Source organism: Phocoena phocoena, chromosome 15, assembly GCF_963924675.1.
Source record: "Phocoena phocoena chromosome 15, mPhoPho1.1, whole genome shotgun sequence".
Classification (NCBI taxonomy): Eukaryota; Metazoa; Chordata; class Mammalia; order Artiodactyla; family Phocoenidae; genus Phocoena; species Phocoena phocoena.
In genome coordinates this window covers 87,143,641-87,160,401 of record NC_089233.1, presented here as the reverse complement: position 1 = coordinate 87,160,401, position 16,761 = coordinate 87,143,641, and the positions used below count along the sequence as shown (strand labels likewise).

At 59.2% G+C, this 16,761-nt stretch overlaps 1 protein-coding gene across 5 annotated transcripts in view; it reads left to right on the top strand.

Moving 5' to 3' along the window:
- KCNQ2 (potassium voltage-gated channel subfamily Q member 2) overlaps positions 1-16,761 on the top strand; it is a 48,496-nt gene that overhangs the window by 12,753 nt on the left and 18,982 nt on the right. For 4 of the 5 annotated variants that reach the window (XM_065893031.1, XM_065893029.1, XM_065893027.1 and 1 more), the window contains exons 2-9: positions 1,661-1,751; positions 2,467-2,593; positions 2,853-3,028; positions 3,959-4,084; positions 7,923-8,033; positions 8,696-8,791; positions 14,468-14,562; positions 15,658-15,687. In XM_065893031.1, the coding sequence (XP_065749103.1) occupies positions 1,661-1,751; positions 2,467-2,593; positions 2,853-3,028; positions 3,959-4,084; positions 7,923-8,033; positions 8,696-8,791; positions 14,468-14,562; positions 15,658-15,687 (852 nt within the window). The remainder of the gene's footprint in view (positions 1-1,660; positions 1,752-2,466; positions 2,594-2,852; positions 3,029-3,958; positions 4,085-7,922; positions 8,034-8,695; positions 8,792-14,467; positions 14,563-15,657; positions 15,688-16,761) is intronic. The other variant, XM_065893030.1, reaches the window with a different exon arrangement.

Genomic DNA, 16,761 nt, shown 5'->3' with positions numbered 1-16,761 from the left:
GCCATTCTGGAAGGTTCCGAGGTGCTGGTCGGAGCGCCCTGGGGAGGCTGGGCTGAGAGGGCCTGGTCACCTTGGGACCTGGGTCTTTCCTGTTTTTCTTTAGAGGAATGTTTTTATAAAGCACGAGGAGCTGCCCTTTGTGGGCGCAGCCCTGGACTCAGTCTCCCTGACAGGTGACGATGGCGTCAGGCATCCCGGGGCCCCGATCTCCAGTCTGGTCAGACTTGCCCGCTGCTGGGTCCTGGACACACTGTCTCCCCCGACCCCCCCCCCCGACCCCCTCCTGGCGCCAGTCCACTTGCCCTTCCCTCTGCCAGGAACACTTTCCCTTCCCTGTTGGCCCCACCAGCTCTTCATCCTGCAGCGTTGTGAACACCTCCACAGGGAAGCCCACCATGCTATGCGTCCCCCCGGCTCCCGCGTCCAGTGCTGAGCTGAGCTGGGGATCCTGCCAGTCTCTCCCACTGCCCAGGCCCCGGGGTCCTGACTCACCACCCTGGGATCTCCTCTGACCCTGGCAGATCCTCTCTGGGCATGTGGGCTCCTTCCCACCGCAGGCAGAGAATTACGAGTATAAGGCACATGAGACATCTGGACATTTTTCCCCCCAGGGCTCAGCTAATTGAATAAATTGGCTAATGAGCAAAGGAAATTAATTGAGGTTTTGAAACGTGACCGTTTCCCGGCGCGCGTTTTGTCTGCGCCAGCGGCCTCCGTTATCCGCCCCGTAGCGCCTCCGCCCTGGAGCTGGGGGCACGTCCGGAGACATCCTCGGGGCCACGCTCTGGGGGGGGGGCTGCATGTGGAGGTGGGTCTGCGCCTCTCTGGGCCTGGCTGTCAGACCTCTGGGGCACATGGGCGGGGCCGCCACTCCGTGACGCAGGCTGGGCTGGGCGGGGTAGGGCCCGAGTCACTGTTGCTGTGGCCCGGCTGAGGTTGGACCATGCCACTTTGGCTCTGAAGGGTCTCATCTCCCCTCCTCCACTACTACCACGGAGGATGGTGGTCTCGACTCCTTGGGGTGATGGGGGTGTCCCAGTGGTGATGAAGTGGGAGGGGCGTGGTGTGGGGTCCCCGCCCAGCTTTCCGTACCAGGTGCTCTGTGCCTCAGGAGGCCTGGACGCTGTCCTCAGCCCTCAGGGGCTCTGCTCCCTGGGACCCCAGCCCCGCACTGTCTGCTCTGGCGGGACACCTGCTGCCCATCGGCTCCCGGCTCCGTTAGTGCCCCCGCCAGCACCGCCTGCAGACACAGGTCCGGCGGCCAAGGTCGCTGGGACGGTGTGTGTGAGGCTGGTGTGAGCCGGGAGACAGGAAGTGTCTACTTCGGGGCCTGGTGAGGAAACAGCTGTGGATGAGGAGAGGGGTGACTGCATACGGGCTGCCCTGCGTGGGCACGGGCTGTGCGGTTCACTCATTTCTTGTTTGCCCAGCGGCACGGAAGGCAGTGTCCCCCGTTTGTGGTCCCTCTGAGAGGGACGTTGGACGTTGGCGAGGGACATTGGTGGGGGCGGCGGGGGGAGTGTGGTGGGCGTCCTGCAGAGCCGCTGGGCCCAGGCATCACCGTGGAGCCCTGGGCTGCCGCGTGCCCCTGCCCTGCCCTGTGCCTTCCGCGCCGGCTGGCTGCCTGGCCTGGCTGACCGCCTTCTGCTCTGGCCCCCAGGTTCCTGCTGGTCTTCTCCTGCCTCGTGCTGTCTGTGTTCTCCACCATCAAGGAGTACGAGAAGAGCTCGGAGGGCGCGCTCTACATCCTGGTGGGTCCCGCGGGTCGGCGCAGACGGGCCTGATGGCGGCGGAGCCCGTGGGCGGCAGCCTGTCCCCGGTCCCCTTGGTCTGATCTCCCAGACGCCCACCGGCAGGGACCCCCGTCCTCCAGGCACCCATGGCCCCTGCTCTTCCTGGTAGCCTTTGGGTCCCTCCCAGCTTCCCCCTCACGTTGGTGATGCTGCCGCATCCTCAGCCCCCACCCGCCCCTCCCCCGAACACCCCCAGCACCTTGTTACCCTCCAGCCTAGGCTGGCCTCTCCCTGTGTCGTCACAGTGCCCCCGTCTCCACCCCCTTTCCCGCCTTCTGTTCTCACTAGAGCCTGAGGGCCCCGGGGGCCCCCTCCACCCCATAGTGTGGGGTGTTCCCTGGCAGATGTGGGCATGGGCTGGGGGTTGGGAAGCTCACAGCAACCCCGTGATCTGTGGGGCAGGCGCCATGGCAACCACAGGTAATTTCTGTGTTGCTGTTGGTGATGGAGGTTGTATGGGGCCCCAGGGAAGCTGACGCACCTCTGGGGAGCCCTCCACCCCTGCCCGCCCTGCGCTGTGTCCTGGGGCTGCCCCGGGCATGGGAGCCCCGCCCCCTTGGCAGTTACCTGAGACCCTGCCCTCTGGGTCCCCACCCGCACACCAGCTGCACAGCACTCTCCCCACCCCCCGCCAGCTGAGCCGGCAGTGGCTCAGCTGTGGCTTCCCCTGCAGGAGATCGTGACCATCGTGGTGTTCGGCGTGGAGTACTTCGTGCGGATCTGGGCTGCGGGCTGCTGCTGCCGGTACCGCGGCTGGAGAGGGCGGCTCAAGTTTGCGCGGAAGCCCTTCTGTGTGATCGGTGAGGCCCGCTGCAGGTGGGGGCAGGCAGGGCTGCAGGATCGGCTCCTTCTGGAAGTTTCTCGTCCCCTGCCCTCTTGGCGTCAGAGCCCATGGTGTCGGGCGGCCGTGCCCAGGGCAGGGCCTGGCTGGGCGGACAGTGGAGCCAGGCCCACGCCAGCACTTTGTGTGCTTCCGTCTGTCCGTCCTCCCGGGGCCCCGGTGGGGGGCTGCCCTTGCGCGGCAGGGGGCCGGCCCAAGCTCCCCCGCTGTCCCCGCAGACGTCATGGTGCTCATCGCGTCCATCGCCGTGCTGGCCGCCGGCTCCCAGGGCAACGTCTTCGCCACGTCGGCGCTGCGCAGCCTGCGCTTCCTGCAGATCCTGCGCATGATCCGTATGGACCGGCGCGGCGGCACCTGGAAGCTGCTGGGCTCCGTGGTCTACGCGCACAGCAAGGTGAGCAGGCAGGACCCAGCCCCTCGTTTCTTCCGGGCGTCTTCCCATGACTTGACCGTCTTCCTCCTCTCTCCAGCTTGTCTGCCAGGTCTGGTCCCTCTGGGCCCCGGAGCCGGCTCGCTCCTTGGTTGGGGGGCTGTGCCGGATCAGCACCCCCTGCCCCCCGGCCCCTGCCCCCCGGCACCCAGGCCCCTGCCCCCCGGCACCCAGGCCCCTGCCCCCCGGCACCCAGGCTCCTGCCCCCCAGCACCCAGGCTCCTGCCCATTTAGGCTGAGGCTTGCTGTGGCCGCTGGCCGTGGGACCCGCAAGGGGGCTGCAGCCCCATGTCCCGTCCAGATCCCGTCCCTGTGTTGCCAGGGGCCCTGCCCGCCCAGACCCCGCCCTGGCAGGCTCTGCCAAGAGGCTGTCTTCTTGTGGGTGGGCTTATTGGCCCAAGAGTCCCTTCCCCACTACCCTTCCTGTCTGAGCCCAGAGGCTGGGGTTTGGCTGGCAGGACAGAGAGGGTGGTGGCCCCCCAGGGGGCTGGGGTGCTGGACCCCCAGGGAGGACATTCAGTCGGGGTGTCTCCCCCAGGCTCAGGCAAGCTGGGGTAGGGTCCCAGCAGCCCAAGATTCTCCAGCCTGACGGGCTGACGGCCGCCTGGGGACACTCCCTTCCTGGGTGGATGCGGCGCTGAGCCGTCCCTACCCACCGTCCTCCAGGGGTGAGGTGCACAGGTGTGGGACCACCCGGGGCTGGCGCGCTCCCCCTCCTGCCTGCCCCGGGATCGGGGCTGCTGGGGCTCTGCGGCCGGCTCTCGGGAGGGGTGCCCACCCGCTGAAGCCCAGGGGATGCAGCGCCCAGCAAACCTCCCGGCAGGCGGGGCCTCGTGCTCCCGGGGGAGAGTCGGGCTGGACGCTGGCCCAGCGGCTGTGATGTGCCTCTTTCAGGAGCTGGTCACTGCCTGGTACATCGGCTTCCTCTGCCTCATCCTGGCCTCGTTTCTGGTGTACTTGGCGGAGAAGGGGGAGAACGATCACTTTGATACCTACGCGGACGCGCTCTGGTGGGGCCTGGTGAGTGCCCAGCCGCTGGGGCCGTTGCCCTTCACTGAGGACACGCTCACTGGGTGTGGCCTTCCTCGGGGTCCCTCCTGCGCATTGTCTGCCCTCCCCTGCTCGCCACTCCGGGGTGTGCCCCTGACCCCTGGGCCTGGACAGGAGACGCACAGCTCTCCCTGGCTGACCGGGCCAGAGACGTCTCTCTGGGGCCTCTCGCTGGCCACTACTGACGGTGATGCCACGTGGATGTGGCGGCCCAGGCGGGGTGGTGGCAGGGGATGTGCCGGTCTGTGTGGGGTGGAGAGGGGCCTGGCCTCAGGGAGCCTGTGCCTAGCCATGGCCAGTCACCTTCCCTCCTTCCTCACTGACCACCTGTGTAACCTCTGTGATGGGCGGAGGGGGGTCCTGCGGTCCTGTTGATGGGCAGGAGAGTTTGAAAAGGGGGAAATGGACACCCTGGCTCTCCCAGCTCGACCTCCCAGGCTGCCCCCGCCCAGGGTGGGTCCGGAGCTGGTGGATTTTCAGCCCATGCTCACGGCCACACACCTCCTGAGCCCCTCGAGGGCCCCCCTCCTGTCACCGGGTGCAAGTGGCCTCTTCTGAGAAAAGCCTTCCCGGGCCACCCTCTGCAGGGCCCTCCTGCACTGAGTGGCGATGCCCCGCGTTCTCGGAGTGTGCCCTCTGGAGACCAGGCTGGGCCCCGCGGGCTGAATGGACCTCGGCCTGGCCCCTCCCCGTTTCCACGACGTCCCCAGGCAGGGGGGCCAGAGTGCCCTCCTTTGTGAGCTCTTCCTGGGGGTACTGGACACTCAGCCCAAGGGCACTGGGCCGGGGGTCGGTGGAGGGTCCCGTGGGAGGTTTGAGCCCATTGTCTCCTGGGACACCAGACCCAGTTCCGAAAACGAGGACCACGTGACCTGGGCCAGATGCTGCAAATCCAGTCGCCGGCAAGAGGGATGCCTGCTTTCTCCCGGCCTTTAAGCTGGAAAGCAATTCACTTGTAGTTCTCGTGTTAATTGCCACGAGGCCCGGAGTCTGTGTCCCTCTAGCGACCACGTGGGAAGCGGGAGCCTGGCCAGGGTGGGGCTCGGCAGGAGAGGGGAGTTGAGGCCCGGCACCGGGAGCCGCGCATAAGAGCCCACAGCCGCTGTGCGTCCGGCCTCTGAGCGGACAGCCCGGGCCTGGCCGCTCTCTCGGCCTGCCCTGCCCAGGCCCTCCGGGGGGCCTCCCCATCTTTAAGAACTGAATCAAAGCCTTAAACACGCCAAATAGTGCCTGAGTTTACAGTGAGAACGTGCCCCCGCTCCCATCCCCCCCTTTTGCCGCCCCCCTCCCCCCCGGAGACGGGGAACCCATCTGCATATTCCCCACCTACACAGGGTTTCCTCTGTGAGCTCTAGTTTTACTTTATTTTAGGCCGCGCCTCGCGGCTCTCGGGATCTTAGCCCTCCGACCGGGGATTGAACCCAGGCCCTCGGCAGTGAGAGCGCTGAGTTGTAACCACTGACCCTCCAGGGAGTTCCCTCCCCTGTGAACTTTAGACTTCAGAGGCTCACTTTGTTCTGTGCTAGGGTGCGATTAGCTCCCTCCGCCTCCCTGTCCTTCTCGGAAAGCGTCCTGCCCGAGCCCCCCTTTCTTCTTCTCTGTGGGCCTGGGGTCCTCGGAGGGGCCTCACTGGCGTCGGGGGAGTCCCCCCACTGCAGCGCGCTCAAGCCAGCCCCCCGAGCGCCGGCCGTGAATGCTGACCCCTGAGGGCTGGGCCCCCCTCGAATGCTGGGCCCCCGAGTGCCGAGTCTGCCAGCACCACCCCCAGTCTGCCCTCGGTTTGGAGGTCACAATCTTCTGAGGGAAGAAGTTTTTGTGAGACGTGCGTGTCTGAAGGTGCCCCAATTCCACGCTCCCGCTGGCGGCCAGGCCCCTCCCTCCCTGACGCTCTTCTGGAACGTGGGCCCTGTGGAGTGGGGGGCTTCCTTCCAGGAGGCTGGTGCCCTTTGCGGCTTCAAAAGTTCCAGCTTCCTCCTTCCCTTCTTCCCGGGGCTCCGAGGCCACTGGTGAGACCGCTGGACCATGGAATGTGTCCTGTCTAGATTCCTCATCCCTTTGCCTACATCCTGGGAGGTGTCTTCCACCTGACTCTGTGATTTTGGTCTCGTTTTCGAGACTCTTTGTTTTAGGGATACACTTTCTTCTTCTCTCTGTCTGGGGATAACGGAATTTTTAGGAAGTCTTTGCCCCGTGGGAGGCTTTCTGACCAGCTCTGGGGTCCCCAAGAGTAGGGCCAGGCGTGGGGGGTACAGGCTCAGCTGCTGGTGGGTGGGCAGGAGGGGAAGCGTCTCCCCTCTCGCTGCTCCAGTGTTCGCCAGCGTGGAGAGGACATGGGTGTGCAGTCCTGGGGCGGGTGCGGGTGCCCTGGCACAGACTCGCCGTCCTGCCCTGCACGCCCTGTGCCTACATCAGCGCCAGGTCTGGGGGCCTCTCCTTGAGCCCCGAGAGCCCTTGGGTTTCTCCCCACCTCCTGGCCCTGAGTCAGGCCCGCATCGGCCTCTGTCTTGCCCGGTTCGCTGCCCTCACCCTCGGCTTGTGTCCTTTCACAGCCTTTCCTTTTGCACTGCCAAGTTTTTTTTTGGGGGGGGGGGTCGTGATTTTAAGTATTTTACGTCTTTAAAATGTGTTTAGTTTCTGTTGAAAGCAGTCGAATAGAGGAGCCCAATCACCGGGAGGTTTCTGGTGAGAAGCGAGTGTCCTTCTCGCTCCACCCAGCTCCCTGTTACCTACTCCCAGCTCGCTGGCGCCTTCCCAGAACCTTCTATGCAGGCCCGAATGCCTTGGCTGTGATTTCACAGGTACCGGCACAGAAGTCCCTGCTGGCGAAGCCATGATTATTCAGCCCCGTTTTGCAGACTTTCCTCAGACTGCACAATGGGCTTTGGGTGGACTCTCTGCGTGACCCCAGAGTCCGGGGGATGGATTCCCGGGGTGGACGGTGGGTGGATGGTGAGAGATGTCCATGCCTCTGGCGCGGGGACCAGTTGACCCCGCTGTCCGAGTCCCGCAAGGAGCAAGCTCTGCTCCTGTCCGCCGCCTGGCCAGGGCCGCTGATGCCCAGTCCCCTCTCCTGCTCACACCTCGGCCCCTCCCGCTGTTTGGCTAAGACCTCCCCTCTCAGGGCCCGCCTGGGCCCACCTCCCAGCACAGCCGGCCACGTGGTCTGTCCTGAGCCTCCGAACCTGCCTGTGTGTGTGGCCTTGGTGGTCCTGCACACCAGGCCTGAGCCTCCACTTTGGCAGGTTTTGTGGGAGCTACCTGAAAATGGCCCCTTCATCTGGGCTCCTGGGAAGGCCCGTCCGGGCCCCACTTCCTCCTTGCCAGCTCCCCACTGCAGAGCAATTCTAAACACGCGGCCCTGCCTGCCACACCCTGGGGAGGGGCCTTTTCCTTCTCCAGTCTTGCCCCTCCTGTCGCCTCCTCCAGCCCCACCCCCGGCCCCTCCCGCTCTCCTGGCCTCAGCTTGCAAGCCACCCTCCGAAGGGCCCACACGACCCTCTCCGCGTCCCTGGAAGGTCCCCCGGCACTGTCACCTCTCAGGCCCCTGGCTCTCTCCTAGCCTCTTGGCCCCTGGCTGACCCCCACTCCCAGCCCACAGGGAAGGAGCAGAGGTTCGGAGAGTGGATGTGATCGTTGAGGGGGGAAGGGCAGCCAACAGTGACCCTGGCCTCTCGGGCCCTGGGAAGGTGGCATGGCGGGGGTTCTGTCCAGCTGCCCTGAGGCCTCAGGAGGAGGGTCTGGCTCGGGTCGCGGGCCTCCAGGCGGCCACCGTCCGGCCTGGCTGAGTGACGGGGCCTGCTGTCCGCAGATCACCCTGACAACCATTGGCTACGGGGACAAGTACCCCCAGACCTGGAACGGGAGGCTCCTGGCGGCAACCTTTACCCTCATTGGCGTCTCCTTCTTCGCTCTTCCTGCTGTGAGTCCTGCCCCTTCCTGCCTTTGCTGGGGACGGGGTCTGGGCTCCCCTGGTGACCACAGCTGCCCTCGGGGCCATGTGGGGCAGGGGCAGGGCTCCCAGCAGGTCCACAGCCCCCAGGGGTGGATGTGCCGCCCCAGGCTGTACCTTCTGACCCGTGTCTGTGGGTCACCGTCAGCGCCTCCCAGCCTTGTGGGATTGGCCAGTCGGGTCCTTGTGACCAGGAGCGGTGCTGTATGGTGACACAGCTCCATCAGGTCTCCTTCAGAAGAGGCAAGGGCCCTGTTAACCCTCTACCCACAGCTGTGGGGGTGGGGCTGGCGATGCTGCTCTCCTGGTGGCCCTTCTCTGGGACCCCGGACCACACCCCTCCACTCACTCCAGTGTGGACAAATTGGGGAGGAGGATTAATCTCTGGGCCGAGATGTGTTCAGAGTGGGCCCTGCCAGGCTCCTGTAAGCCTGAAATTCCCTTTACCCCAAATCCAAGTCTTTCCCCCCAGCCTGTTTCCTGGCACTGGGGGCTGAGGAGGCAGGAAGGTGGAGCCAGAAGTGTGCAGGCAAGGGTGGGGTTAGGGTGCGGTCCCCCGGACATGGTCTGACCCTGAGGAACTGTGTGGGGCTGTGGTCCCTGGGGCATCGTCTGACCCCAGTGATTTGCAGGGCATTTTGGGGTCTGGCTTTGCCCTGAAAGTTCAAGAACAGCATCGTCAGAAGCACTTTGAGAAGAGGCGAAACCCTGCGGCAGGCCTGATCCAGGTGAGTCCAGGTGGCCCCCCACATGCAGTGCCACGTGGACCTCCATGTAGATGGGCAGAACCCCTGGCCTGGGCCCACGGTGTTGGAGTGGAGCCCTGCTTGGCGTCTGTCTCCCTGTTGGGGAATTCGAGTCTGTGCTGAGAGCCGGCCTAGATGCCCTCAGCTGTCTGGCAGCTACAGCACAGGCAGCAGCAAGGCGGGTGCTGGCCGGCGTTCTGTGGGCCCTGGGTCCTGGGCCAGGCTGTCACAGGTGCCCCCGAGGTGTCCCTTCACAGCACTGACACCCATCCTGCACTTGTGGAATCAGGGTTCAGAGATTCCCCACGCAGGTAGGTGCCAGAGCAATGTCTGTGCTGCCCCAGCTCACAATGCCCACCCCATCACTGGGGGTCACAGTGGCCACTCGGCCTCCAGTAGTGCTCCATGAGCCATCCTGAGAGTGTGGGCCCTAGCACAGGCTGCCCGATGGGCCCAGCATTCCTGCAGCCCCTCCCAGAGCCCAGGGGACCCAGTGGACCTTTGGAGTTGACTGGTCTTTACTGCTTGCTGGACACTGCCCTGGCCCCTCAAGTGCATTTCTTTTTTAAAGATGTGGTCTTGCCCTGGGTGCAGCCTACTTTTGTGTATGTATGTATGCATGTGTCTTTCACCATAAGAACTTCAAATGGCTACTTCTTTTAAATGCAAAAGGGTGTGAAGAAGAACAAAAATGCCCCCCAGTCCCACCCACTATTGACAATAAAGTCACAGCACTACATGTGGTTCAGAGGTTTGAGTAGCACAGGGAAGGAGCGTGGCCTGAACACGCAGCACCTACCCTCTGCCCCTCCTCTCTGAGAAGCTCGGAGGTTTGGGAAGGAGACGTGGAAGAATTAGGGCTTGGGAAGGACCCCCATACACCGGGGGATCTAGGAGGCACACACATGCCCAGTGCTGGATGCAGGCTCAGAAGTGACGGGAGAAGACACTAATTGCTCACTTCAGGCTGATCTTTAGACTCCGTGCAAGCAGGAAGTGATGGCTAAGGCAGAGCTGTAAGTGACCTTCTCAGATGTTGGAGGAGTGCCCCAACACAGGGCCGGTGTGCAGAGGCTGAGAGCATTTGCTTCCTCTTTGGTTCTTTGGGTTTAAGGGAACGTCTGTCAAGTCACCATCTGACCACTGAGCTAAGGGAGCACACTTCAGTGACCACACACAACGAAGAATACAGCGTTTATGGAATAGCTTAGAAAAGTCACTTAACAAACTACTACAATCAACAACAAGCAGCAGCAACAAACTCCGGGGATGGGGAGGAATCTGACTTCCAGAGGTACCACATTACAATACTCAGAATGTCTAGTTTTCAACAAAAAATTGTGAGGCATGCAAAGAAACAAGAAAGTGTGATCCAGTCACAGGGAAAAAAAAAAAAAGTAATAGAAACTGTCCCTGAAGAAGCCCTGATGTTTGTTTACTAGACAGAGACTTTCAATTAGCTGTTTAAATACGCACAAAAGACTAAAGGAATCCATGGAAATGAACTAAAGGAAATCAGAAGAATGATGTCTCACCAAATAGAGACTGTCCATAGAGATAGAAATAATACAAAGGAAACAGATAGAAATTCTGGAGCTGAAGAGTACAATAACTGAAATGAAAAATGCACTAGAGGGTTCAGCAGCAGATCTGAGCAGGCAGAAGGAAGAATCGGCAGACTTGAAGACAGGTGAGATGAAGTTACTCAGTCTGAGGAGCAGAAAGAGAACAAGTGAAGAAAAATGAGCAGAGCCCATGAGACCTGTGGGATACCATCTAATGTACCAATATTTGCATAATGGGAGCCCCAGAAAGAGAAGAGGGGTTGGGCAAAAAGAACACCTGAAAAAATAAGGCTGAAAACTTCCCAGATTTGATGAAAGACATGAATCTGTACATCCAAGTAGTATAAAGTCAAAGAGATTCACACCAGGGCTCATTATGATCAAACTGTTGAAGCCCACAGACAGGGGGAGTCTTGGAAGCAGCAGGAGAGAAAGGACTCTTGGTGCCCAAGGGTCCTCAGTGAGGGTAACTGCCGATTTCTCATCAGAAACCATGGGGGACAGTGGGATGACGTGTTTAAAGTCTGCAAAGGAAAAACTGTCGACCCAGAATTCTGGTCTGGCAAAATTATGCTTCAAAAGAGAAATAACAGCATTCCCATAAAAACAAAAGCTGAGGGAGTTTGTAGCTAATAGACCTGCCCTACAAGAAATGCTGGAGAGGGCTCTTCAGACGGAAGTGAAAGGACCCTGGGCAGTAACTCAAGCCACACAGACACTGGTAAAGTTAACTACACAGGTAAATGTGAAAGCGAGTAGTATTGTATTTTTGATTTGTAACTCATTTTTTCCCTTATATGAGTTAAAAGACAAAGGCATAAAGCAATAATCATAAATCTGTATTTCTGGGCACACAATGTAGAGGGTGTAATTTGTAACAGTTACAACATAAAGGGGGCGGACCGCGCAAGAGCAGAGTCTCTGTTCACTATTGAAGCTGAGTTGGTGTTAATTCAAACTAGATTGTTACAAATTTAAGATGGAATTAATCATAATCCCAAGGTAGCCCTTAAGAAAACAACTAAAAAATACCAGAAAAGGAAAAGAGAAGGGACTCAATAATAACTAGGAAAAAATGAAACTCTGCAGAAGGCAATAAGGGAGGAATTGAGAAACAAAAAATCAGCAGAAGCAAGTCCTTCCTTATAAGTAATTACTTTAAATGTAAATGGATTAAACTCCCCAATTAAAAGGTAGAGATTGGAGGAATGGATAAAAATCTATCCAACTGTACTAGATCCAAAGACGACAATACACTGAAAGTGAAAGAATGGAAAAAGATATTCCATGTAAACAGTGACCTAGAGCTGGGTTGGCCACACTTGTATCAGACAAAATAGACAAGTCAAGACAAAGAAGGCTGTTAGGTATTGATAAGAGTCAATTTATAAAGATGATTAACAATCATAAGCATTTATATACTAACAACAGAGTCCTAAAAATATATGAAGCAAAAACTGACAGAATTAAAGGATGAAATAGACATTTCTACAGTAATACCTGGAGAATTCAATACCTCACTTTCAAAATGGGTAGAAAGGTATTTCCCTGGTGGCACAGTGGTTAAGAATTCACCTGCCAAGGCAGGGGACACGGGTTTGAGCCCTGGTCTGGGAAGATCCCACATGCCATGGAGCAACTAAGCCCATGCATCACAACTACTGAGCCTGTGCTCTAGAGCCCACGAGCCACAGCTACTGAGCCTGAGTGCCACAACTACTGAAGCCCATGCGCTTAGAGCCCATGCCCCACAACAAAGAGAAGCCACCACAATGAAGAGTAGCTCCTGTTCGCTGCAACTAGAGAAAGCCCGCAGGCAGCAATGAAGACCCAATGCAGCCGAAAATAAATACATAAGGAAAAAAAAAAAGGGTAGAAAAACCAGACAAAAGATCCTAAGGAGACAGAGGACTTGAACAAACCACGACGCAGCTAGACCTGCAGACATCTGTCATTAGACATGTGTCACCAACCACAGAGGACACATCCTTCTCAAGTGCACGTGGAACGTTCCCCAGGATAGACCATGGGTTGGGCCAAAACAAGTCTCAATAGTTGGGTGCCACATCTATCCAATGAGGAAAGGACAGTCTCTTTGACGGTGGTTCTGGGATACTGGAGACCGATTTTTAAAGGAGTGAAGTTTGACCCTTACCTCACACCAATACAAAATTAACTCTAAATGGATTAAAAACCTAAATGTAAGAGCTAAAACTAAAATTCTTAGTTGAAATTATGGATGTAAATCTCTATGACTTTGGTTTCTTAGATATGACACCAAAAGCACAGCAATAAAAGAAAAAATAAATAAGACTTTAGCAAAATTAAAAACCTCCATGCGTTAGAGGACACCATTCATAGCGTCTCTTTAGAGAGTGAAAAGACAACCCACAGAATGGGAGAAAATATTTGCAAATCATATATCTGATACGGGTCTGATATATGAAGGACTCATACAGCCCAGCAGCAAACAGACACACAACCCAGTTAAGAAATGGGCAGAGGATTTAAGTAGACATCTCCCCAAAGCAGGTACACAGATGGCTAATAAGAACATTAAAAGATGTTCAGGGGCTTCCCTGGTGGTGCAGGGGTTGAGAGTCCGCCTGCCAATGCAGGGGACACGGGTTCGTGCCCCGGTCCGGGAGGATCCCACATGCCGCGGAGCGGCTGGGCCCGTGAGCCATGGCCGCTGAGCCTGCACGTCCGGAGCCTGTGCTCTGCAACGGGAGAGGCCACAACGGTGAGAGGCCCGCGTACCGCAAAAAAAAAAAAAAAAAAAAAATGTTCAACATCATTCTTCATGAACGAAATGCGAATCAAAAGCGCTTCACATCCACCAGGAGGGGCTAAAATTAAAAGAACAAGTGTCAATGAGCATGTGGTGAAATCAGAATCCTCGTACATTGCTGGGGGTGTGAAATCCTCGTACATTGCTGGGGGTGTGAAATCCTCGTACATTGCTGGGGGTGTGAAATCCTCGTACATTGCTGGGGGTGTGAAATCCTCGTACATTGCTGGGGGTGTGAAATCCTCGTACATTGCTGGGGGGTGTGAAATCCTCGTACATTGCTGGGGGATGTGAAATGGCGCAGCCACTGTAGAAAAGTTTGGTGGCTCCTCAAAAAGTTAAACATATCACACGACCCAGGAATCCCACTCCTAGGTATACACCCAACAGAATTGAAAACAGATGTTCAGCCAAAAAGCTTCACACAGGTGTTTGTAGCAGCACTATTCACAGGAGCTGAAAGGTGGAGACAGCTCAGATGTCCCTTGGTGGGTGAAAGGATACACAGATGTGGTCCATCCATACGCCTGACTATTGTTCAGCCTTAAAAAGAACGAGGCTCGGATGCAGGCTCCAGCAGGGATGGGCCTTGAGAATGTGCTAAATGAAGGAGGCCAGACACAGGAGGCCACGCGCTACGATTCCATCGCTACAAAGTGTCTGCAGTAGGGAAACCCACAGGGACTGATGCAGATTGGGGGTGGCAGGCTGGGGGCAGGAGGGAGCGGGGAGTCACGCTGGTGGGTTGGGGGCGCTTGTTTTTGAGGTGGTAAAAATGTGGGGTTGGCTGGAGGGGACGGTTGCACAGCATCAGGAATGGGCTCAGCGTCAGTTAATTGCAGGCTTTAAAGTGGTGAATTTTATTCAATGTGTATTTTACCCCAGTTAACAAACAGAGTGAGGAGTGGAAGCCCAGGCCGGGTCAAGGTCGCTGTACAGGGCAGGCCCGCGCCTGGCAGGGGCTCGGCCTCAAAGTGGGGACGATTGTCCCTGGCTCTGCCCTCCACCCCGTCCCCCGGGGAGGGAAGGAAGGTGACCACGATGCCGGGTGATGGCTTCCAAGCGTCAGGTAGGGCAGATGGAAGGAAAGAACCGAAGCTCCCTGCAGACTCGCCAGGTGCTTGACCTGTGCCCCGCACCCCGCCGCGTCTCCATTCTGCAGAGGCTACCGAGGCCTGAAGGGGTGGGAGCAGCACGGGGCCTCAGTCCAGATCCCCGTGCACGGGGAGGCGCAGGGGCGAGGCCCCGGGAGAGGCCGGTGGGACCCCTTAGTGCCCAGCTGACGTCCTGTCCTCCCCGCAGTCCGCCTGGAGGTTCTACGCCACCAACCTGTCACGCACGGACCTGCACTCCACGTGGCAGTACTATGAACGCACGGTGACCGTCCCCATGTACAGGTACCTCCCCCACCTCCCCAGCACTGCCTGTGTGCGCCCCCTTTGTTCTTAAACCCCATTTTTTGGTTGTCGTTCATCATTTTGATTATTTTTTGTTTCTTTTTCTTTAAAATGTATGTACTTTTCAAAAAGGAATCGTGTGTGATTATTTGATTAATTTTGTTCTGTTTTCTAGTTTGCGGCTTTTATTTCTCACCTTCATTCCGCCCCCTGCTTAGTGTCCTTGCTGTCAGGGGCACAGTGTGTAAACCTTGTGACGACAGCCCCCCAGAGCTTGCGGAGGTAAATGCTAGCTGGTTCCGGGGACCGCAGCCCCTCCAGGGGGCCCCGTGTTTAGAAACAAAAGGATAACCTTGACCCTCTGACCCCCAGCGAGGGCAAGAGTCTCTGCTCAAGGAAGGAGAGCACCCCAGACCCCACAGCGAGGTCCCGACAGGGCAGAGCACAGACACTCCCAGGTGCCCTGAGGGGGAGAGGAGGGGGCCGGGGAGGCCTCCCTGGGGGCCCGCGTGGTCAGCAGGCGGCTTTCCAGGCACGGCTTGTGCCCCCCTGGGGTTTGTCTGTGCCAGGCTCCGGCTTAGAACAAGGTCTGAGGTGAGAAGGGTGAGGGCTGGCCAGCGTCCATGCAGGTCAGGTGCCCCCGGGCTGGGCGCTGCCCTGCCAGCCCGCCCTCCCACCTCAGGACTGACGCTGAGCCCTGGGGCCTCTCAACCCGAGGAGTCCCCTTACCTGCCCCTGGGGGTGTCCACCCACGGAGCCCTCCCCCTGGGGCAGGGTCCTCCTGCGGGTCCCCACCTGCCACCCGCCTCTGTCGGGATCTGCCCGCTCGCTCCTCCAGCACCGTCCTGGTACTTTTGGGGACACTCAGCTTCGGGGTGGTGGGGGCCTGGCGCCACCCGCTTCCCAGAACTGCTGCAGGCACTATGCTCTCAGCCCTCCGGCCGAGGCAGGACTGACCCTCGTGCTAATTTTCTTTGTTCTGTTGTTTCCCCCACTTTCCTGGACTATTTTTTTTTCATTTTCTTTTTCTTATCCCGTTCTTTTAAAATCTTTCATTCCTTTCCCTTTGTGTGTGTGTGAAAACACTTGAAAAAGCTCGCAAACTCAAACCTACGGGGCCTCCAGGTAGGACTGCATGGGCGGAAAGCGTGTGGTGTGGTTCTGTTCTGTTGGGGACTGTTCCGGGGCCCCCCCCCGAGCCCACCCCGCCCAGCCTGTGGCCCCGCCCGGAGCCACATGCGCCCTCCTCGCTCCCCGGCTCCCTCTCCCGACCGCCCTCCCCACCAGCTGCTTTCTCGTGCTGGATCTGTCTGTCCAGGTGTCCTCCGTTTCTTGTCTGCTTCCTGCCTTGTCTCAGTGGCTGGGGTCCCGCCCCACGGGCCCCACTTACTCCCAGTGCAGAGGTGGTGGAGATGGGGCATCAGCCATCCCCACTCGGGGGCACCCCAGCCAGCAGCCCCCGGTCCTGGAAGGCAGCTCTGGGCTTGGGCTCTCCCTCTCTGCATCTGCTCCCCGCCCCAAGAGGGAGACGTGAGGCCCTGGGCGGAGGGGCCTGCGGTCCATCCGCGTGGCCCCGCTGACCGTGTCTGCCGCGCACGGCTGTCTTCCTGCCGCACTTTCAGTCTGGGGCCCCGTGCCCACACGGGGGCGCTGCACTGCTCCACGAGGGCCCCTGTGCCTGGGGCCAGGTCCCTTTGTAGGCCCTGTGTTTCCCCTCGGAGTGGTGGCACCGTGCTGCAACTCCCGTGGCGCCCTGCGTGGGAACCGTGTTAGGAAGTTAACCCCTCCGCTCCCAGGAGAGAAGAAAGTGCCGTGCTGGGCAGTGTAGGGCCAGGCTCCGGGGACAGGAGGGTCCTGACCCCTTGGCATCTCCACCCCAGCAGTGCCTGCCTTTCACCATTGGCCACGGGCCCCACGGGCTTTGCTCAGCAGTGGGTGGTGGTGGGAGCAGCATATCCTCCGCCTTCTGCTGGCCCTGGACCCCTGGGGCTCCAGGCTGCCGGGCAGTTGGGGGGACCCTGCTTCAGAGCCCGACAGGCTCCTCCCAGACCCGGTGGCCCCCTCGGTCCATCTTCTCCAGAAGCCCCCCATCCCCTGACGTCTGTGGAAGCACCCCATCCCCACCCCGGGCCTGGGGGCTGGCCTTGTTCTCCAGAGGTGTCTGACCCCAGACTAGCCGCTGCTTGCTCCTGGGGACGC